The 22,684-nt window shown below is 46.3% G+C and overlaps 1 protein-coding gene across 1 annotated transcript in view; it reads left to right on the forward strand.

Annotated features, from left to right (window-relative positions):
- The first annotated feature begins 1,119 nt into the window (after positions 1-1,119).
- BCL2 (BCL2, apoptosis regulator) overlaps positions 1,120-22,684 on the forward strand; it is a 95,325-nt gene continuing 73,760 nt past the window's right edge. Inside the window, 2 exon segments of the mRNA XM_009279206.1 lie at positions 1,120-1,593; positions 1,596-1,748. Of these exon segments, the coding sequence (XP_009277481.1) occupies positions 1,159-1,593; positions 1,596-1,748 (588 nt within the window). The 5' untranslated portion in view covers positions 1,120-1,158.

The following is a 22,684-nucleotide window of genomic DNA, read 5'->3' on the forward strand; positions in this document are numbered from 1 at the left end:
GGGCTCTTCCTCCTCTGATACAAAGCTGCTCGGGAAATGGCATTTCTCCCCGGAGCCACAGTCAAAAGCAATTTTCCTTCTTTATTTTTGTTTCTATTTTTTATTGTTGTTTTTACGCTCTTCCTTGTGAAAAAGAATTAATTACCTAAATACATTTTTTTTTTTTTTTTGGTGTGTGCGTGCGTGTGTGTGGAAGCACCGGGCTCCTGCGATCGGTGTCTGAATGAAACTACGTAAATGCGTATGTCTGTACGTTGCACTGGAGGGAAAAACGGAGCACTTCTGCGAGAGCTTGGATTCAAATGTGGTTCATCTGGTCTGCAGGATTTTCCGTCTCTTTGGGGTTGTTCGCCTTCCCGGGCTGCGAGGCGGGATTTTCTGAGCTTTGACACATCTTTGGAGATGTCTGTTAAACAGGAGTCTGGGAAAAAACATTTGAAATCGTAGAGAGATTTTTTTTTTGTCCCTTTCCCGTCCCCTTGGTGACTTGAAGCATCAAAGCGGCCAGAACTTAACATTTCTGAAGACTTGTGATGTTTGGGTTTTGTTGTTGCTATTTTTTTTTTTAGAGGAAACTTGACAGAGGAACATATTTATAGTCCAAGTAAGTACTTTACAGAGGAAATTTAGTTTGTGTAACTTAACAAAAAAAAAAGCAGTGTTGAGGTTTCTAGCTTAAAGTGCGTTGGATTAACGTTCATCCAAGGCTGTTTAGCAAATCGTATTGAGTTGCAGTTTTTACGGTGTGTGTTCGTCCGCTCCTTCGTGTCCGTGGTAGTTCAGCACCTAGGGGAAAATGCACCTGATTTTGAATTGCTATAATATTTTTTAAGATGTATTTCAACACCGAGGAGGAAAAGGTCCTAAAGTAAATTTATAATAAGTAATAAATGTGCACCTGGAAGTATTTACAGCATTTTAATCCCTATTTATACCGTGCATCTCAAACCGAGGAGGAAACACTGAGAAGACAAAAGTACCTCCGAGACCCTGAGAACTCCCCCACACCACCATGAATGAAACCGTGCCTGATACAGTAACTGGATTATAATTTTTGGTGTTATTAATTTTATTATTATTGGCTGCTTTACTTTTTTGGGTTCATCCTGCTCCTCTTCTTCCTCTCTCCCTTCCTCTTGCTGCTTCCTCTTGGAAATTATGGCTCATCCGGGGAGAAGAGGCTACGATAACCGGGAGATAGTGCTGAAGTACATCCACTATAAACTCTCGCAGAGGGGATACGACTGGGCTGCCGGCGAGGACAGGGCACCCCTGCCTCCAGGTCTCTCTCCTCCTGCTGCTGCTGCGGTTGCTGCTGCTGCTGCTGGGACTTCCTCTGATCACACTGGGCTGGTGTCTCCGCACCCCGAGCCCCCAGGCTCGGCTGCTGCTAGCCACGCGCCCCCAGCTGAGGGGCTGCGCCCCGTGCCCCAGGTCGTCCACCTCGCCCTGCGCCAGGCGGGGGACGAGTTCTCCCGCCGCTACCAGAGGGACTTTGCCCAAATGTCCGGCCAGCTGCACCTCACGCCCTTCACGGCCAGGGGCCGCTTCGTGGCGGGGGGGGGGGGGGGGTTTTTTTAGGGGGGTGACTGGGGGGGGGGATCGTGGCCTTCTTTGAGTTCGGCGGCGTGATGTGTGTGGAGAGCGTCAACCGGGAGATGTCTCCCCTCGTGGACAGCATCGCCACCTGGATGACCGAGTACCTGAACCGGCACCTGCACAACTGGATCCAGGACAACGGAGGCTGGGTACGTCCCCCGATCGCTTGTTCCCTCTCCCGCCCCTGGCCCGTAGCCGGAGCCGGTGGGGGTGGGCAGTGACCGGGGGGTTGCACTCGCGTTGGGGGCAGCAAAAGGTTTGCCTGGGGGGCATCTGCACTGGTGTGTGCCAAAGCAGCATAAGCCTTGTGCCAGCTGTCGAGTTTTACCTCGTTGCGGGGTTACAGTGGAGCGGTTTGGGATGGGGAGAGCGGCTACAGCTCAGGAATGAAAAGGATGAGCGAGGCACCCTCTTCACCAGTGGTCTCTGCTCTCCTACCCCCATCCACCTTTGCCTGCTGGCTGCACCAGCCCTGGCCAAGGCAGGGTCCCACAGTGGGGTGGGAAGGGGCAGCAGAGGTGCCCGTCCAGCTGCCGGGGGCAGGCACGTCACGGCAGGTCCCAGGCGCAGAGGCAACAGGGACCGCATGTATGTGCGTGCAGGCATCCCTGCCCGTTGGGGGTGACATGCCAGGCAGGCGCGTGACAAACACGAGATCCCGGTGCTACGGGTGGGCAGGTGGCCGTCGGTGCTGGTGTCTACAGCTGTGGTGGCAACGGGGTTTTAAGGTAGAGGATATGTCTAGTGTGAAAAATCTGTCTTTGTCTTGAGATGAAACAAAGGTGCCAGGAGCCGTGTCCGTGGGATTGTTCTGGAAAATGAGTATTTGTTGTGATCCGATGGGTGACTGTGTTTCTGGGGTAGAGATCACCTCTGGCCGGGGCTGGCTTCAGCATCATCCAGAAAGGGAAGATTTCCACTTGTGGAAAATGGACAGCTTTTACACTGGTAGTCAATCAAAAGCCTTTCCTTTTTCTCCCTCTCTCTTTCCAAAATAAGTAACTGCAATGAAATTGGAAGGGTATCTCTTTCCTTTTTTCCTGTATTAATTAATATACTGTAACAAAATGTGGTCCCAGCCGCTCCCCTGCAAACCAAACCTGTTGTATGTGTAAAGCTTACAATATTAATGCGTTGGGGGAAAAAACAGTAAGAGTTATACCAAAGGAGAAACTTGACGTATGGGCTGAGAGCTGGTGTAAGTCACCTAGAAATGGAGGTCTGTTAGGTAGGGGCCCGGCAATTTCAGGTCCGGTCCCCTGTGAAATGCAGAGAGCTGACTCAATTACACAGCACACCTTTAAGAGGCGTCTGTAAAGGAATGTAAAGTACAGTATATGTTTCCCCGTTAACATGGTTTGCAAGCCCGGTGTTTGTGAAGCATTACCACAGTAAATTCTCAGCACCGGGTCTCTTGCAAAGTCAGTGTTAGGCTCAGTAACAGGCCACCTGCATGGTCCATCTCTGTTAAAAAATGAAGATGCTGCCTTCACGCTGCTGAACCCGCCTGACTAAAGGGTATATGTGTCCGGGGATCCAGAGAACATCTACGTGCTGCTGTAACGGAGGGAGTAAGGCTTTGGGGCCCTTTTCTCAGCAGGAATCCACACTGCGCACCTCCCAGAGGAGTGCTGCAGATCCCTGGCTACAAGTCATGTTGGAGGCAGGATCATTCTCCTGCTCTCCCCTGCTTCCACCAAGAAGAAAAAAAATTCAAGATTCCTGGGGCCAGAAGGGGGAGCAAAAAAATGTGCGTGCGTGCATGTGTGTGTCTGTATTTATATACATATATACAAATATGCTTACATACACAGATGCACACACACACACATATATATATGCACACACACACATAAAATGACTCCAGCGCTTAGTGGTTGGGACCACACTTGGGAGAGGGAGACCTATCCCCTGATCCCCTATTTCATGGATCACTACAGAGGGTTTGTCGGTGGGGTTTTTTTCACAAAGCAGACAACTGGGGGAAAAAAAAATCTGCAAACAGTTCAGGCTTTTGGAGACCTTAGCTGGTTAAAAGGCGAGCAGCTAAAGGGTTAGGGATTTTGCGATTGCACTTCTGGGCTGGGATGCCTAACTTGTGCGTAAGTCCCTCTTCAGGCTGGAAGCCCTTTTGCGGAGCTGGGGCCCTCGGTTCGCTCCAGAGCCAGTGAAGTCATTCTGTTGACTCCAGTGAGCTTTGGATCAAATCCGTAAGCATGCTGGAGATGTATTGTCCTGTGAGTGTATTGTGTAAAGAGAGACATAAATAATGAATAAAACTGAGACTGTGAAAAGACAGGTGTTACCAGGCGTGATTGGCCAGATGAGGCGAGAGCTGGAGCTGTTTCTTGACCGTTAGAAATACAAGAAACTCAGGCTATGAACACTGACTGCCTTTAAAAGGAGAAGATGCTTCGTATCGATAGCCGTTCAGTTGTTTATTGAGGTTTCCCATAAACAAAAGCTCCAGAGTTTGGAAGCATGTGATGCCATTTACTGCCGCGTGTGATTTGTAATGTACACGTGGAAGAAGATGTGCAAAATATTACCCCAGGGTGGCTTTTGCCTGTCTGCCTGGTAAATGGCTGGTACCTTTGAGCCATGGGATTATTAAACACAGGCAAAACCTTCTAGCTGGTTACAAAGAGCAAAAGACTAACATGAAGTTGCAAACACAGCTTTTAGGATCCTCTCTTCAGACAGAAGACATCAAGGATGGCACGGGGCAGTGGATTTTTCTTTTTTTCTTTTTCTAGCTTTCAGGATCAGTCAGCGGAAAAGCATACCTTAATATACGCACTCGGTCTTCAGCTTGGCACTTGCACCACGCCCCATGTACGAACCTTATTAAAGCATCATAAAAGGCTCTTCCAAAGTAGCTGATCACCTTGCAGGTGGTGATGCTTTGTAGGACCTCGGCACAGCTGCGTGCAAGATCTCCCTGTCACGCGCGTTCCTGCAACAAGTGGGAGCGCCAGCTGTTGTAGCCTTCTCCTCCTTTACGTTGAGGCTCCCCGGTATGTTGCGGAGTGGTGAGTTTATTAGAGACTGTGGAGCAGTAGAGAAGAGAGCATCGGAGTTAGTCACGAGCATATGTTACACAGTGAGTAAGTTGGACAGCGTGTGCTTTGAGTCTATTGTATGGGCCTGTGTCTTACACTCAGGTCTGAAGTTTGGTTGAAATGTCTTTCTTATTTACCTGTTTCTTTTGAATCGGTTCTATAAATTGACAGTGTGTTTTCAGGACATGAATTCTTTATATTGCAAGGAAAACAAAGAAGGAAAGAAGCGTATCGATGCGCAGGTTGGAAGGGGATATAGCTGGTGAAGTATAAATTTTAGGCACTAGACATCGCTGTTAATGGTGTCTGGGGATTGTTAATACCCTTACAATACACAGCATCATGGGTTTGTTCGAAACTTAGAAAAAGCAACAGATGGGGACTGCCTGCACGGAGGCTGTGTTATTAGCTTGTGGTTCTGGTGGCAAATAAATGCAGCTTTCAAAGATTTTCACGTAGGCCAGGATACCACAATATTGTACTTTGGCCTGATAACATCTTAATTGTGTTACAAAAGAAATAAGAGGAGAACCAGCTCATCTCTGCAATTTCGTCGTACTTGGTATAATGTATGCTTTCTGATTGACAACTTAATGGCTTCATTTCGTTTTTTAGAACTGCAGAAGGACTGGCTTGGCAGCAGGCTGTCGCCTTGGCGACTTTTGACTTTGATGTAGGGAACATTGAAGTGATGCAGCCGGTGCGGGGGAATGTCTTGCAGTGATGGGTTCCCTCTTTGGGCACACAACCTAACGTACGTGGGAGCCATGCTCAGTTCTGGGTGCTTCTAGTCCAACATATGGCTTCATCCCTGAGCTCTTCAAGAAATAGCATGAGAGCTATAGAAGGAGACACAGGCACCGTCATATATGTGTAGACAAATACATTTTTGATGTAAAGAATGTAAAGAAGCTCAGGTGAGAGAAGCAGCAGCGTGTTGAAAATTCGGCCAAGAAAGCATCATTTTAAATGACAATATTTACATTTGAACCAGGAGTGTGATGGTTGTGTGTTTTCATCCGATTCTGTTCTTTTATTGCGGTTCTTTATTCTGTTCGAGAGTTAAGGCCAGATATGGGGAAGGATTTAGATGTCTGAAGTGGACCTTAGGTGGAACATAAGTGCTTGCAGCCTCTGAGTGCCTGCCTAGCCAGAACGGTGGCAGAAGTCCCTGGCTTCTCGCCGTTCCTTGCCCAAGCCAGCCGGGAGCTGCTCCTGCCTTGAGAGAGGGGAGCCACTCGGCACGCTGTGGGGGACACCGTTCCCAAGAATCTCCGTGTCCCGAAGCTGGCAGGCATCCTCTGGCCCGGCTGCTGTCACTCACATGCCATCCTCACATGCAAATGCAGCCGGGGAGAAGCCCCCACTTTTCCTGGTGGCTCCTTGGTTAAGGCCTCTCCTGAGGTAACGGGAGGTTTGCCTACGAGACCTTGTCCAGCCTGGCAGGGGGGTATACACCCACATCTACGACATCTCAGGAGGCTTCGCCTGCCAGATGGCTGCTGGTTTTGCCAAGGTGTCCTCCCCTTTGGCAACAGGGCTCCTCCTCCTTCTGCGGGGGTGAGATTTCATTTGGTGGAGGAGGAAGAACCGGGGTGTCTAATTCCCGCTGTCTGATGTGTTTTCTCAGGTGGCTGTCTACAGCCAAATGAATAAATGCTTCTTGGACAGCAACTAGACCCCAGGTTTCCCTTCTCCTGGGTTGACTGCCCTAGTCACTGAGCTTCCTCTTTTTTTTTCTTTTTGCCTAGTAAATCATTAATTCTCTGTGCTTGGTGGCACGCCTTGGAAAGGAAGTGTGGAGAGTCGCCGTGCCCCGCGACGGTCCGTAGCCCCCTCATGGAGGTGAGGGATGGCAGATGTGTCTGCCTCCAGGACAGTGCTAGAGGTCGTGGATATCGGTGTGACGCAGGGGCCTTTCCGTGCTTGTGCGTGAGGCACCGACCGAAATCTCATCCCTTTCGGCCTCTGGAGCTGCTCTCCCAGCAGCTCAGCCAGGCACCCACCTGCGCAGCACGTTGCTTCTCTTGCAAGTCCTGAGCAAAAGCCTCTCGCTCGTCCGGCGCGGGACGGTGCCTTGCTCAGGGACGGTGCTTTGCTTGGAGCCGGATGCCCCGCGCTGGAGCAGAGGCACTTTTGAGTTTTTTTTGCCAGCGACATGCAGCCTTGTAACGACTCAATCCCCAGCGGGGCTAACCCCAAGTCACTGTTTGACTGGTAAAAGGAAACTATCTGAAATCCACTCAGTTAAATAAATGAATTGTCAGTTTCAAGTGTTACACCTTCTAGGTCCTTTGCCAGTTTTTGTGGCTTTGTGGGTTTATAATCGAATTCTCAAAATATTATCAAAATATTTTTCTTTTTGCTGTTGCTGAGGATCGAGAAATTCATTCTGCAGAGGATCTGTACCGAAGCAAGGAGTAGAAGAGCTAGGGCAGAAAGAGAAAATGATTGTGGTTCTCTAGTCCCTTTCATTTATAATAGCTTTCTCCGTAACTTGCAACAACGTTAGGGTGCGTATTTTCTCAGAAGTCTCGTCTTTTTTTTTTCCTTTTTTTTTTTTTTAAATATATGTATTGACCGTGACCTTTAAAATTTCAGAACCAGGGGTCTCGGTTATGGAGATGATGTCATTTGCCTTGATCTTGCAAAGAACCATAAAGTTCAAAAGCAATCCTATTAAAAAGTTTTACTTCACTTTCAATATTGAGAAAGAAGTTAGTTCTGTGCCTGCACTAACACAGGCCTCTCTCAAGCTGCTGCATTAGCTCTGCTGGGCAGTAAGTAGCTTAGTTTTTCGAGTATGTAGCTTGAAATTCAGAGTCGGTAATCCACGAAGAAAATCCAGTTGAATTTTTCTGCCGAGGCACAAGCGTTTCTCCGATGGCAAAGCACGGCTCTAGCAGGAGAATCACAAGACCTATGCAATGATGTGTGAAATTGCATGTGGAGCAGAAGCGTTTTCTCAGCGGCCAGATACCAGGGCCGAGGCTTCCTAAGGCAACACAGGAACTTTGTACTGCATCACCAGCAAACATTAAGCCCTTGTGCCCGATACAGGCGTCCTTGATGAGAGGGTCATCTTTCAGTGGGTTGGACCTGGGACAGTGGAGGGAGGTGGATGTAGAAACGGGAGCAGCGCTTGGGTGTCGCTCCGAAACCTCTGCTGTGGTTTTGGTCTCACGTGATGGTTTGTGCCTGGCGCACTGACGAGCCAGCCTTGTGCTCCGCCGTTGCCACCGAGGGATGCCAGGCCCGGGGCTTGGGGCAGGACCGGCTGAAGTGGCGGCTCTCCATACGCCGCTCTGCTCGCTAATGCGAGCTGCCAGCAATCTTGCTGTGTCCTCGCTTTTCCTCTCACTCCACAGCCGCCTCGCCGGGCTAGCCCGCACTGTTTTCACACCGCAGTCCTACCCCAGGGCTGCTGGCAGGGCAGCGGGCACTCGCTCCTGGCCTGGGGTCTGGGCAGCCGCAAACTAGGTCAGCAGCCTTGGCAGTCGAGCAACCGTAGCTAAAAAACAGCACAATAGGTCTGATTAATAACAACTCTCCTGTGGCAAAGTGAATTTTTGTTGTTTGGCTTTTGCACTTCCATCCCTTTTAGTGATCGGGGTTACGGTGAAGGGTGCGGCTGGGCAGGGGTGAGCGCGCAGCTGTGCGCCCCATGGTGTGCTGGCCAGGCATGCTCCCCGCTCCCATGGCGCACACGCTTGTATTCGGCAGGTGTCTGGTTCTTTGCCTGTTTTGTCTTTCCACTTCATGGAGGACTGGCGGTCCTCGGCTTTCTGCAGGCCTTTCTGACCGTCCCTTTCCATCACCGCTGCTGGTGCCAGGCATTGGGCGTCGGACGCGGTCCTGGGTGCTGCTGCCCGGCCATCAGCCGCGGCATGCGCCGGGTCCGGCCCTTCCCACCTCCCTCCCTGGCCTGTTTTATTTTCCTTCACGCCCTTGGGAGGGTGGAGCCCAGCCCTGTTTGGTTTGTTGGGGTTTTTTTAAATAATTTATTTATGAGCACCTCGTGGCTGCTCCTGTACCTGCTGATTTAGTAATAATAATAACACTTGTTACTCGGTAGCAGCAAAATACTGATTATTTCTGAGGGCAGTACCGGCCTGTTTTATTTTCCATTCCTTGTGTAATAATAGGATGGATGAAGGTGTGCGGTGCCATAAATCTTCTCTTCCCCAGCAGGATAACATCCAGGCCTTCTTGGCAAACACGAATGCCGATGACAGATTTGAGGGATTTTTATTTTACTCTGGTTTTCTTTCTCATTTTTGTTATTATCCTAATGTTAGTTTGCTGTCATAATTACTGTATATCGATAGGCTTTGCTAAATCCCCCCCCCCCCCTTTTTTTGGCTCCTCAAATACTATGAAACCGGATAACGTTTCCAAATTCCAAAAAAAGACTGGAATTTATTTTTTGTTATTTTATCCTAATGTTAGTTTGCTGTCATAATTACTGTATATCGATAGGCTTTGCTAAATCCCCCTTGCTGGAAAGTTCCTTGTGGGTTTCTGGATTTTACAGTTAATGAGTAAGAAAACAAATCTGATTTTAGAAAGTGTTGCCGTTGACTTCAGTAGGAACAGGAAGAGGCACTTAATTGGACAATTGTAGCTATGTTTACTTTGTATATGCGGCAAGAAAAATAAGATCAAATGAAAAAGCCACAGGTTTTCAACTAATAGAGAAAAACAGCCTTTTCTGCAACGCATGATTAACCTTTGGGAGCTGTTTTCATGGGAGAGCTGTGAGTGGAAGTACTGAGTTGCATTCAAGAAAGGTTTAGGTATTTGTAAGAGTAAGGGAAACATCTATACTTATGTTCAAATAAAATTGCTTGGAAGGGCAGTCATACACCTTGGGGTAAATTTAACATCAGCTGCTGAAATGAGATCACCAGGTGCTGAGGGTAGACCTTTCTCCAGGGAATGCTATTTCGAAATTATATATTACATTGCTTCTCCCCCAGAGCACCTGGTGCTGGTCAGTGACTGGGGATACTGGGATGGATGCACTGCTGGTCTCATCCATCCGGGGAAAACTTCTTACTTCTGCATGTGTTTTGTAAAGGTAATTGTAAATGTGCTTGTTGTGTTGCTAAGAGCACCCACATCACTGAATTTACTCCTGTGCTGACTGAAGATCTGTTATGAATTACCACATTTAGAGTTAGTTAAAAGAAATAGCATCTTTAAGCGCATACATCATTTTATCGCTATTTTATTTTATTGAAGCATAAAAAGGATGATTCCATTTTGTTGATTGAAAAGGCAACTCAGTGGGTTTCGGGGTACTTCAGTGACTAATTTATATACATGGGCCAGGTACAATCAAAAAGAAAAGGCCCCATTTTTCCCACATAGTGATTGAAAGAGGCTGTCACGCAGTTGTTCGAGAAAGCAACGGAGAGTCAAAACTTAACTTCCTCTTCTTGGCTCTACTACTGAGTACCCAATAGGATATGGGGCAAATCATTAATATCTCTCTTTTTCAGTTAACTCAGCTATGAAATCGGTATTCTTGCTAGCTATACAGCACACCAGGTCTGGGAAATGTATTGTTGCCCACCGTGCTATCATGAGTTGGGCTGATGGTTTTTAATTGAAAAAAGGAAGTCATACAAGGTACAATATTGAACAAAATGTCCGTTGTGGTAATTTGGGGCTTAGAATAAAATTCAAATCTGTAGCATTACATTTTGTCATTGCTGGAGCTCACTAGCCTGGGAAAGAGCAAAGTGAGTCAGATTGTGAAACTACCTGGGGGTGAGAGTTGAGTGGAGAGGGGAGGTAGAAGAAAGAAAGAAAAAGTTAAATGGAAATTAGGCTTAAACTTTTTCAGCTCTACTGTTCGGATGTGTTTAGCAATGCTTGTGATGGAAACAGATTAAACAGATCAGTTTCAGGTGTTGATTTCTAGTTTTTATTTAGGAAAAGGGTGAGCAGTGTGAGAAATGGCAACTGGCAATGTTAGTGTTTTCGTTTATGTATCAGCACAGTTCATTGGGTGTTTCAAGAAGGAAATTGTCCTTCCTTTTCCATTCCCACCATATGTAAAAGCTGTCTGTGGCAATTCAGGGGAAGGAGCAATAAGCTGTATTACATGCACCTGTAAGAAGTAGCTTCATGCACACCTATTCTTTTGCTTCCATTCACAAGCTTCATTAAGTGTTCAGATACAAGCAGAAAAAGCAATTTTAAAACATTAAAAAAAAAAAGTGAGTAGTAATCAAGCCTTTGGGCTTGACCATGAGGTTGAAGTTAGTTTTAACTATCTTGCTGAACTGAGGCTTGGGAGACAAAATTCCTGTTGCATGCTCTGGAGAGACTTGCGTGAGTCACTGGAAAGTCAGGATAGGGCCTTGGATGGGAGGCCAGTGAAATGCCTCCCTCTGCGGTACGGGACAGTCCTGTAGTGTGTCTTTGCAATGGAATAACTATTGCCAGCTTTGTCTCCAGAGGAAAGAACTCCTTTCTTAAGAATATTCATCACATGTTCGGACTGTGTATTATAAAATGTAGTAGAGGACCCTATTTCTAATCTTTTTTCTAGAGAAAAAAGAATTAAAAATAATTCAAAGACAAATTCAAATACAGTAGTAAATGAGTTGGCATTTCCATTAGCAGAATAAGATGGTTGGTGTTGTAGGTTAGTAAAATCTGTTGAACTTCTCAAGAATGTACGCACAGCTCAAGTAAAAAATGACATTAAAAAAACTGAAGTAAAAACTCCCTTCTGTTCATAACAGAAGCAAATCCTACATCGTGCTCCAAGTGTCTGCAAATTTTAGTTCAAGTTAGACATATCCAAAGCCCCTCTCCTGAAGTCATCTGGCAAATCACAGTAAATCACGCTGTCTAAATATCTAATCCCCAGTCTGCTGCTGGATGCAAAAGATCCCAAATATAACCGAGAAGGAGGCCTAATGCCTGTGTTATTTTCAGGTTCCAGCTTGACCTGGTCCTTTCTCCGTTGCCCAGATCTGCAATAATTAGCAGCGCTGCCGTGAAGCCTGGGCAAGGGGAAGGCTTTCCTCCTTGCGGGGCTGGAGTGCAGCGGCAGGGCGCACTGGCAAGGGAGGAAATAAAACCGGTCACTTGAAATGTCAGGTGGCAATCAAGGCTGCAAGTAAATGAGCCGGCCTGGAGTCTGTTCAGGCTTCTGCAGTAGCTCATGTCTGTCTGCCTGCAAAAAATTCCTGCAGTAGAAAATTCACGTATTTGGCTCTGGACTGAACGTGTGAAATCCTTGCCTGGTTGGAGTCAATAGCTATTCTTTTTCCAGTACAGATGCTAAAACCGGTGGTATTCAGCCTCATATAGCAGTGAGTGTGTGGGCAGACCCAAAAAGGGATCTATGAAGTGTCGTACAAAGCCTTGGTTGTAGTGGATGGTTGGGCATGTCTGTGCAGCGGTGGAAAACTGGAGCGAGGCTGCCTTGGGTTTTGCCTTGAGAGTGCTCCTCAGCTTCCCTAGGCGTCCTCGCTGTAAGGGGAACCTGGCCCGGCATGCTACAAACGTCCCTCTGACAGTGCCTCTGTGGGCCAGGGGTGGTAGTGTCCACCAGGACCGCAGTGGCTTTCTAGAAATTGGTCCTGTTCAGCTTCGGCCAGTAAAGCCATGCCTCAGCCCCAGGGGCGAGCTGACGAGCCTCCCTGGTGCTTTAGGACCACGAGTAGGGGAGCTCCCTGCTCTGCTCTCCAGCCTGGGTGGCACAAGTGGTGGGGAAACCTGTCAAGGCGTCTCTTCGTACCTTTTTTCATATCTGTTGAAGCTGATTGTTTCACAAGGGAATAGTGTATTTATTTTGCAAGCAATTGGAATTTTTTGCCTTTTTTTATTGTTTTATTTTATTTTCCCCAGCCCAGCAAGAAGGATGTCTGGGGCATGGTAGCACATCCTGCAGGCTGGGACTTCTGTGGCAGTTTAATGGGCTGAAGGAAGAGGCAGCACTGGCACGCTGTTAGGCTGTGTAAACGGGCTTAGGGTTTGTTTTAGAAAACTTTCTCTCTTTTTTCCCTCTCTGCTTCCTTCTCTCCCCCCTGCAGACACAAATACATCATTCTCACAAACGAAACTGTTTAATTTTAATAACTGGCCTAGAGCTAAAACTGACAGTGGGAGAGGAGCTGTTTGGTTTGCAGTCGCTGACAGCTGGAATAAACTACCTGTTCCCTTGGAAGGGATGGACAGCCAGCTTGTTTGGTTTTGAGGACACTTTGATCCCTAAAGAAACTCCTCTCAACAACAACAAAAAAAGACTGGAACTGTGGCAGCTTGGTGTTACTGACTGCTCTTTATACGTAAGGCTCTAAGTATGATGGAGAAACACTGTGTGCAGACGTCCCTTGTCTCTGTAGTTCAGATCCTTCTGTTGAGAGCAACTCCTCATCGTGAAAGGTCACTGTCACCAGCACCTTGGGAGAGACTCGGGGTCCCGCTAAAATAAGTTTCCTGTGATCAAGGTCCAGTCTGGTTTGACAAGAGCTCTTCGGTATAGCTAAATGGCCTGGGTTCTCAAAACCCTGCCTTGAAGCGATGAAGGCTGGGTGATTAGTTAGATATTAAATAATTTTGCAATGACTAGTTTTACCTCTGGCTCTGTAAGAAAGTCAGCCTTCTTATTTTGCCAGTTCTCAGAAGAAAATGGCAGCACTCCCATTTCCTTTTCTCCTCCCTCAGGGCCTGCCACCCTTTTTATTTTTAATTTTTTCCTCCCAGGGCCATTAGACAACATGCAAATTATTGTTAATAGGGCCAGAACAATACTGCGTTCCCAGTGGGATCATTAGAGTCAAAGCCATCGTGTGCCAGCCCTCAGTGCGATACTAATTTTGGCCGTGTCTGCCCCAAGGTTTGGAGGTCAGGCGGAAGGGGACCATGAAGCACGGACCCGAGCAGGACCTGTCCCTGCAGCCCCCCTGCCCCACAGCGGGCTCTGGCCGGGCTGTGCCTGGGCGCTCTCCTGACCCCCCCAGCAAGGCTGGTGTGCTACAACGCACCGGCTCCTTGCTCTACCTCTCCTGCAACCTCATCAGAGGTCCCTCGGAGGAGACAAGTCCTCCCCTGGGCAGAGACCTTGCAGACCGCTTCCCTCCCTCCCTTCCCCTGCTGTTCCACAGAGGCATCTTTGCACCTGAGAAGTAAGAAAGCACTGCGTGGCTCATTTTGACATGAGCTCCCACTTGAAATAGCAAAAAGGGTGGCCATGAGGCTGGTCTTGCCAAAGGGCAGCTGGCAGCCCTCATCCGCCCTGAGGTTTGGCGCGGAGTCTCCAGAGGACAGGGACAGGTTGGGGGAGCTGTGAGGAGGCTGCTCTACCCCACATCTCCCTCCTCTGCCCCAGACCCTTCCTTCTGGAAACCCTGAGAGTCCTCCCACGGAGTGACATGAGGGCAATGAATGTTTTAGCATTAGCCCTATAAACTACATGGACTGTCTGCCACAGCTCAAGGAAGGAGGGGGATTGCCTTCAGACCTTGGCCTTGGACTAGTTTCTGTCTCCACCTTTGCTTCAGAATCATGGGGTTTTGTCAATGAGGTTGTTGGGGAGGGGGATTAGGGCATTTGCAAGGCTCCTTTTGTAACACCTTTTACAGGTAGGTGGCTGTAACTGTATTTAAAAGTGAATACAGGGGAAGAAAGAGAAATGTACCTCTGACATCGCTGACTGAAGTAAAAGCAGAGTACACTGGATGTCTCTGTCAAGACTGGGGTTGTGAGTTCCCTGTTTCTCCTACGAGACTTGCTGAGGGGCGGTTACCCCTGCCACAGGGCAGGGGCTGAAATCCCTGCCTTGGCTGCACTTTTGGAAATGGCAAGGCCCTGACATCATATCTTCACCCCAGGTTTTGGTGGATGAACAAAAGGAACGCTTTGGATTTTATAAAGTATTTCAAGTAGTGGTTTGGGTCTTTTTCTTTTTTTTTTCCCCCCTCTTTTTGACCTTGCCAGGGATTCTGCTAACTCCCCAGTGCTGCAAACCCGGATGTGCTTACCTTTAAGAGGTAGCAGTAACCTCGCTGAAGTCCCTGACTTCCAGGGAAGCAGGATGATAGGGCTGAAGTAGAAAGTGAAACTCTCTAAAAACAAAAATGCAAGAGCAGCCCTCTCCCCTCTTTTACCTTGCCAGGGATTCTGCTAACTCCCCAGTGCTGCAAACCCGGATGTGCTTACCTTTAAGAGGTAGCAGTAACCTCGCTGAAGTCCCTGACTTCCAGGGAAGCAGGATGATAGGGCTGAAGTAGAAAGTGAAACTCTCTAAAAACAAAAATGCAAGAGCAGCCCTCTTTCATTTTCCCAACTGAGCATAATGCAAAAAGTAAACAGTTGGCACACTGCTAACTCCCCAGTGCTGCAAACCCGGATGTGCTTACCTTTAAGAGGTAGCAGTAACCTCGCTGAAGTCCCTGACTTCCAGGGAAGCAGGATGATAGGGCTGAAGTAGAAAGTGAAACTCTCTAAAAACAAAAATGCAAGAGCAGCCCTCTTTCATTTTCCCAACTGAGCATAATGCAAAAAGTAAACAGTTGGCACAAATGACTAATGCAGGTTTGCCAGGGGGTTGATCAAAAACATGCCGAATTCAGCAGTATGTTTTGTACGAAGTTCAACAGGGTTTTGCATCAGATCCGTAGCAAGGTAGGCAAGAATATTTTTTGAAAGAAAAATGTCATTTAAAAAATGTGGAAAATTCTCCTGTTCTACCTCCTACATGTTTCTATTGTCAAACAGTCACTGATCTTATTTTAGACTTGACCTTCGTGTTCTTTCCACAGCACGCAGGCTGAATGACATGTTATTCAAGTTCTCAGACAATATTATGATATATCTGCTTTTATATTTAGCTGTAACTTTTATTCTCCTTATAAACAAACCCACCTAATGCAACCACCACCTATCCAGGGAAAGTATTTCCATTCCCCTCGGTTTAATTTGGACAAATTTGGCATGAAAACATTGAATAGTTCCATAATAACCTTTGCAACAGGATGCCTGCTGTGCTGACATGCAGGTCTAGAGCGACTTGTACCATGTGCCAGGAAATTGCATTCTTAAGAAAAATCTAGACATAAATTCTGAACAATCAACACTTAAATTTTGAAGTCTGGCAGCAAGCTGTTATCTGCCTCATGGGTTTTCTCTTTAATAGCTTTTTACTTTCTGAGCTCTACCTCTCTGTCCTTTATGCGGGCTGTAGGCCTCTGGCCCAAGTCAGCTGAGCTCTGTAAAGTGGAGAGAGGGGGCAATTAGTTGTTTCTCTCTTGTTGTTGTGTGCCTGTGTGCTCCAGCACTGCACCTTGACACGGCGGGGAGGTGATTTCTTACCAGAAGAAAGCAGAGCTTAGCTGGAAGTTACACAAACAGGTGTTTAGCTCTCAGTGGGCATGCATGCAACAGGAGCTTGCTGGGTTGCAGTGCAGTTCAGCCTTGCCTCCCAGCCTAGAGAGCTGGAAAGGGGATGGGAAGGGATGAAGTACCACCAGACCCAACTGTCCTAGATCAGCCGGGGGCGTCCTTCGCCCTGGGACAAGCCAGTTTGCTGAAATATGAGGGGACCGAAGAGTAGACTGACTCCAGGGTGAGAAAAGGTTTCCTCTGCCTTGAGGTTTCTTAGCACTTCAATCTTGCCGCTCATCTCATTGGAAGTGGAGCAAGCAAACAGCATCCTGTGGATGCCCATCTTCCAGAACTGCTGCCGGCTTGGCTGGAAGGCTCCATGACTCTCAGATGTTCCCAAAACCTGCATTGCTCCTACTTAAGGGAGCAACAGCATGGCTGGAAGACCTTTATGCGACTCTCTGCCGAGACCCTCTAGATGCACGTCGAATGTTACATCAGCAAAAAAAGGGTGACTGTAGACAGACACAACTGATCCGTGAGCTTTGCCACTAGGAGATTGCAAGAAAAAACTGGCAAAAACACACGGCTCCTTGAGAAAGAAAAAAACGACTGGTTTTTGTGATGAGTTCAGTAAAGCAACCAGCCCATTTAATCGGCAAAACATTAAATGGGATTCTAGGAGGAGGCGGGGACAGGGAGGGGATGTTCCATGGATATGAACTCGAAGCAAAATGAAGGGCTGTGAAACCGTGTGAACTGAACCCCATCAGGGAAGGCTTACTAAAACTTGAGCCAGGAAAAATTACAGAGCTCTATAAATAGCTAAATTGAAAATTGAATGCATTTGTGTGTGTGTGGATGCACACATCTATCTATGAGGTCATGTGTGTAAAAGAAATACAGTAGTACTTCATGTGTTGGGGTTTTTTTAAGTAGTGGAAAATGTTTTAATGATTTTTTTTATTTTTTTTTTTTCCTAGAGACAGTACGTTATGTTCTGTCCTTAGGGCCAAAAACACAAAGTGCCTATTTTCATGAGGAATCCTACAGAAGGAGGAAGGGAAAGTATTATGCAGTGTAGCAAGGGTATAGTAGCCATTCCACAGTGATTACACATCCAAGCAAAGCCTGCACTAGAAAACTCAAAAATGTATTAGAAGCGGAAAACAAGATGTGTGAAGTGTTTCCTATTCCCTCCCCACACTTAATGACAACCAAGCAAGCAGGGAGGCGGTCGTGGAGTTTAAATTTAACCCCTTGTATTTGATAATAAGACTGTATTCCAGTGGCAGGCACCAAGCATGTTATGTACACACTAGATTGAGGACTTCCTCTGCTTATTAATTTTGCTCCCTCAAAACTTTCAGTTATTTTCATTATGTTAAAATAGTCGAGACACAAACCAGAAGTGACTGGAAGCACTAAATAATGCAGCAGACATTCAGGAATTAAGGTAGCCGAAATGAATCCCAGCCTGAACGACTCCTTAATTGAAGTACAAAACTGGTTTTAGTTTTATACCAATAATTTGTGATTCAAAGTCTGATCCCCCCCATTACCTTTTAATACCTTTCATTCATCCTGCGATGGTCAAATGATGAATGAAAGCAGTCTTCTGGGGGAAAAAAAAAAAAAAGAAAAAAAGGCTCTTTTTCATATGGAATTCGAATGAACTAAAGAATCTTTACAGTTGTTCAATTTGAATTAAGAGCAAAACACAGTCTGGAGTGTAATGCCCTCATACCATGAGGGAATCAAATTTGTATTCGAGTCTCCTTTGACGGCTTGTTTAATCGTTTATGATAACATCAGTAGCTTGGTAAATGATGTAATGGGAGTTAAATCAGGATGACCAACATAAACATCTGTCAGTGCATGTGAACATTTGATGTATGACCCCAGGGCCCAGTGCAGCAGTCAGTATCTTGGCAAACAGTCCTTGGACGTCAGCATCACTCGAGGTTGCAGGATCGCACGCTGGAGAGGATACGTGCCGTCTACTCTGTGCTGTTAGCCAGTAATTTGGTACGTGATCTGGCTGGTTGGTATCAGGTGTATCACTAGGCAGCGTGTCCCCTCCAGTTACTCACTGTGGGCAGAACTCACCCCAGTGCTGAGGGTCAGGCCAAGACATTGGCATCGCGGTGCTTCTCCCAGTGAGCCTCAGCTGGCATTGGGTGATGAGTAGGTTTGCGCAGGTCCTTCGAAGAGCAGGAGAGTTTTACAGAGATAACTGATATCATTCTGGGTAGCCACGTAGACCGAGATTCACAGTCCGACTTGTACCCAAAAAATCAGCCTTAGTGTTTTGTGACCTTACTATCAGAGGAATAATTTCCTAGGCTTGGATTATACTGGTGTTACTTTCATTCAAAATCATCTTGTCATCATGTTCTTGCATGGATTTGTGATTTTCTGAAAGCAAGCTGGCTGGTATGTTCATGTTCCTCATTAATCTTTTTTTTTTTTTTAAAATGAGATTCATATGGGAAGCTGATAGTATCTAATATGGACAAACGTGTAAGTTATTGAATGTGTATGCCCTCCGCATAAATGGACAGAAAGGATCTGAAAAAAATGTGTTGCAGAGGAAGCACAGAGCTAAGGGAACTCTGCCTGCTATGGTTTGGGTTAAATTGTTCTTTGAAGGCAAAGTCTTTGGTGCAAAGGTAACACAGGTGAGAAATGCCTCAGTGAGGGGTACGGGGGGTGGATGGCTCTGGCTCCCTTGTCATTGACAGAAGCCTCAGCCTATGCAGTGGCCGGACACAAAAACCGTGGTTGGTCCCGTGTGCCCACCCACCCTAAGAGAAGCTTTGCTTTGATGCGTGGAGTTACGGGAAAACTGTTCCCATTCATGCTACAGCCTTGCTGTTATAAACGTGATTGTTTTCACAAAAAAAAAAAAAAGGCGTATTTAGCTATTTTACTCCTTTTTAATCACTTCAAGGTACTGCACGCTTATAATTTACTTCAAAAGAAGTCTTTTATCGGTCTTGAATAAGTACATGAAGTTGCAAAACATAGACATCTTACTGCCATGGCTTTTTAAAAGAGAGCTGGCAGCATCCCTCGGTTTTTATTATGAATATAATCTAGAGTCTGTTTGCAACAAGAAGGAATAAGTTACATATTCCAGATTTAATAGGATTTTTTGGAGATGAAATGCAAGCCATTCAAGAATGCAACTTAAGCTCCATTACTTCAAAATAAATTTATAGAAATAAATATAAATGCAAGCTAAAATATTTTATCTCTTTAAAGAGGCACTACCAACTTTTAAAAAAATCATAATTAGCTGGATATGTTAAAATTAAAAGTGCCAGAACAGCGCACAGTTATTCTAAATGAGAAGGAAGACTGAAGAAATAAACCACCCCTCCTCACCCGCAGATGTGCGCACATGCACCACACATGCCCAATTTGGTTTTTACAAAGTATGCTGTCAAGTGAATACTGTCATGTTCCCTGTTTAATCAGTTTCCTCTTTTATTTGTGTGCTGTTGTATATAAAAGGAAATCTGCTTGTGAAGTCAGGCTTTTTAATAATTCATTCAAAAATGATTAGAGTTCAAGGAGAAAGTTGTTCCTTTAAATGACTGAGCCAAACAGGAAAAAACCATGGGTACCAGAGGGTGAAATTCACTTATGCCTACATTATGTATCGTATGTTTAAATTCTGTGTTCAGAGCTCAACATTAGGCTTAAAGGGGAATGTCAGTAGTTATCAGCTCTATTTGGGTCCTCCTTTACCCTCCATTTGGGTAAATTTCATTTGTTCTGAATCTTCAAACATGCTTTCTTATGCAATATGATAAGAAAGATGATTTTTTTTTTTTTTTGCTTTACATGTTCTGTGTCTTCCCAAAACCGGCTGAAAAATCCAGCTGGAATGTTTTTTTTTGCCAGCGGTGATTTTCATCTTCTCTTCAGGCTATGCTCTACTAAGTAGCCCAGCAGCATCCCTGAGAAATGGTCATTATTTCCAGCTAGGTGCTGGGCTCCATGGGGAGTACCAGGTGCGGCAGGATGTTTGCTCCAGGAGAGCGGAGATGCCGATCAGCTCCCGTGCAATGGCCATTTAAACAAATGGTGCTGACCGATTTGGTGGCGCGACATTTGGAGGCTGGCAGAGGGGTGGTGTGAGCAAGTTGATGGGTGGGCAGGGCACGGGACCAGCTGGGCTTGAGCCCTTTGGGTGACTGTGCCTGTGCCCTGGGAAAGTGCTTGCAGTGGGTTTTTTATTTCATGTTTTCCCTCCTTTCTCTTGTGCAACAAAACAACTACCAAGGGCTTGGATTCAACAATGTGTTTAGACTCGAAACTTCCCTTTGAAATCCCTGTCAACACTTTCCCAACATTCAGCTAAAGCAGTGAAACAACAGGGCATGAGGACGCTGAAGCAGAGATGAGAGTCTCTGCGTTATACTGTCTCCGGTCTCCCGAATGGTCCACGTGGCCCCAGAAAGCCTCTTTCTATTAATGAGAACATTTCCTTCAACTGTTTTGCTTTCCAGAAGCAGCCTAACCAGCTGCGACCTGCGTTTCCAGTATTTGCTGGGGGCTGGTTTTGCAAGTGCTACTCAGAGCTTGCGTGGTGAGACACAAACACTTTTCCATTTCGGGGAGGCTCAGCTGAGGTGGTCTGCACTTCCCCCATGCAAAGCTAGTATGTTTGCGTGTGGTTAGCGTGTGTACCATCCTTGGGGATGCTGCCGTGCCTTGCGCTTTGTCTCTTGTCCTCCTGAAGCCACTCTTGAATGAGTGGAGCGACGTTGTCCAAGTCACTCGAGTGTGATGATGCCACTTAGATGCGACTGAAGCCCAAAAGATGATAGAGGCATGAAGAGGAAGAAAGACAGCGCTTGTCAGCACTCTGTGGTCAGCAGATCCAAGGATATTTTTAGGTCAATATTGCAGATATGGTCAGGAGCACCTTGGTCATGGGAATACATCATCTCATTTTTTGAGCTGGAACAGCCTTAATCCAGGCCCCTGGTATCACATGAGCTGGTTCAAGTCTAAGCTCTAGGCGTCTCAGCATGGGAAGCAGTTTGGTAAGGCCCAGAAGTGTCGTTGGGGTGTACCCGCCATGTGTGAAAGGCTGTTAGTGACAGAGGGATCCTGGACCTGGTGGGGTCCATGGTTTTCTTGGAGGAATGGGCAAGTGACAGCTGGCCGTGGCCTGCAGGCAAATAAATAGTTTGATGCTAGGTACGGTACCAGTAGATGGTGCTGAAGAATGGATAGCACAGTTCCTGGATTTTGCGAGGACCCATTAAGACTTCTTGTTTGGGGGCATTTTACTAGCTCCTTGCATGCCGGTCTTTGAGTGGAGGTCGTATCATAAGCTGGGTGCAACCTGGGCCCTGAGGTCTGAGCCAAACAGGTTATTGAGTATATCGCAAGTTCAGTTTCTCCTGCTAAATTGAAGTTGTTTCATGTTTCAAAATTGTGTGTGTTGCTAGTATAACATTCCCTCTACTAAGCATGCTCTGAAACTGCTTACTCACTGGCAGTAAACAGCATTATTTTAGCGGCTTATCATAACACCCAACAGCTGCTCATTTTCATCGAAAGGCCAATGTTTATTGGCCTCCTACTGTTGCCTCTGTGCTCTTCTGTCATGTACTGCTTTTGTCTCAGAAGGTCTGCAGTCCTTGCGGGCGTGATCCCAGTCCCAGCAGACTCTCACTTGACCTTGGTACGCTTTGAGTCAGATCCGAAGCCGTCTTTTTTCACCTCGGGTTGTGTCCTACTTGCTACAGGTCAGAAGTGCTGGAGTTCATAACCGAGTAGGTCATCACTGTAGCATTTTCCATTTGAGGTAGGAAACCATCTGTACGAGAAAAAAAAAGTAGAATTTGAGATTGTTTAATGAAAAATAGATTGTATATTTTACAAGTTCAATTATGAGTGATTTTCCATTTTTAGCTTTATATGCTTTTAATGTTGAGTCTAAATTAGGCCACAGGAAAAGGATGGTTTATCTTCAAAGAAACAATTAGGCTGATTGCGTTCTTCAGATTCGTGGAAAACAGCTGTGGGTGTAGCGGTAGCTCTCAAGCTTTCTTCCATGCTAGCATACAAGATGCGGGTGCAAGCTGGATACTTCTGCTGTGTGGGAGTTTGGAGGAGAGGCTTGGTAAAACTGGTTGGTGAAATTACCAATAGAGCTGTAGAGCTGCAGTGGTAGGACCTTTTAGAGGTGCGTGAGCCAGGGGAGGAGGACAGGAGGAAAGGCAGCCCACATCCTCCTCATGCAACTATTAAGCCTCACTGGATTTTCTTGGACAGAGACCACATTGCACAGATGCATGAATACGTTCTTTTTCACTGCTGCCTGCCCACTGAGAAAAGTTTCTTTAAGTACATAATTACCGTTGCTTTGCTTGAAATGCAACCCTATGGGAGGCATGTCTTGTGCATTTATTACATGTTCTCAAACCTTTGTGGGATGTTTTGAAGGCAAGTGGGTATGTGGCTAACTCTGCTGAATTAAGAAGGGTCTTCAGAGAGGCAAGAGTAGGAAAAGAAAGTGTCTTAAAATGTATGAATTGTACTTAGCTGTTCAGTATGTCTTCTTGCTACTGCTTGTGCAATGTACTTTTAGAATTAAATTTAGAAAACACGACACTAATTTTCATGTACTTGTTTGCATGTTAACTTTC

This window comes from Aptenodytes forsteri, unplaced genomic scaffold, assembly GCF_000699145.1.
Source record: "Aptenodytes forsteri isolate BGI_AS27 unplaced genomic scaffold, ASM69914v1 Scaffold81, whole genome shotgun sequence".
Lineage (NCBI taxonomy): Eukaryota > Metazoa > Chordata > Aves > Sphenisciformes > Spheniscidae > Aptenodytes > Aptenodytes forsteri.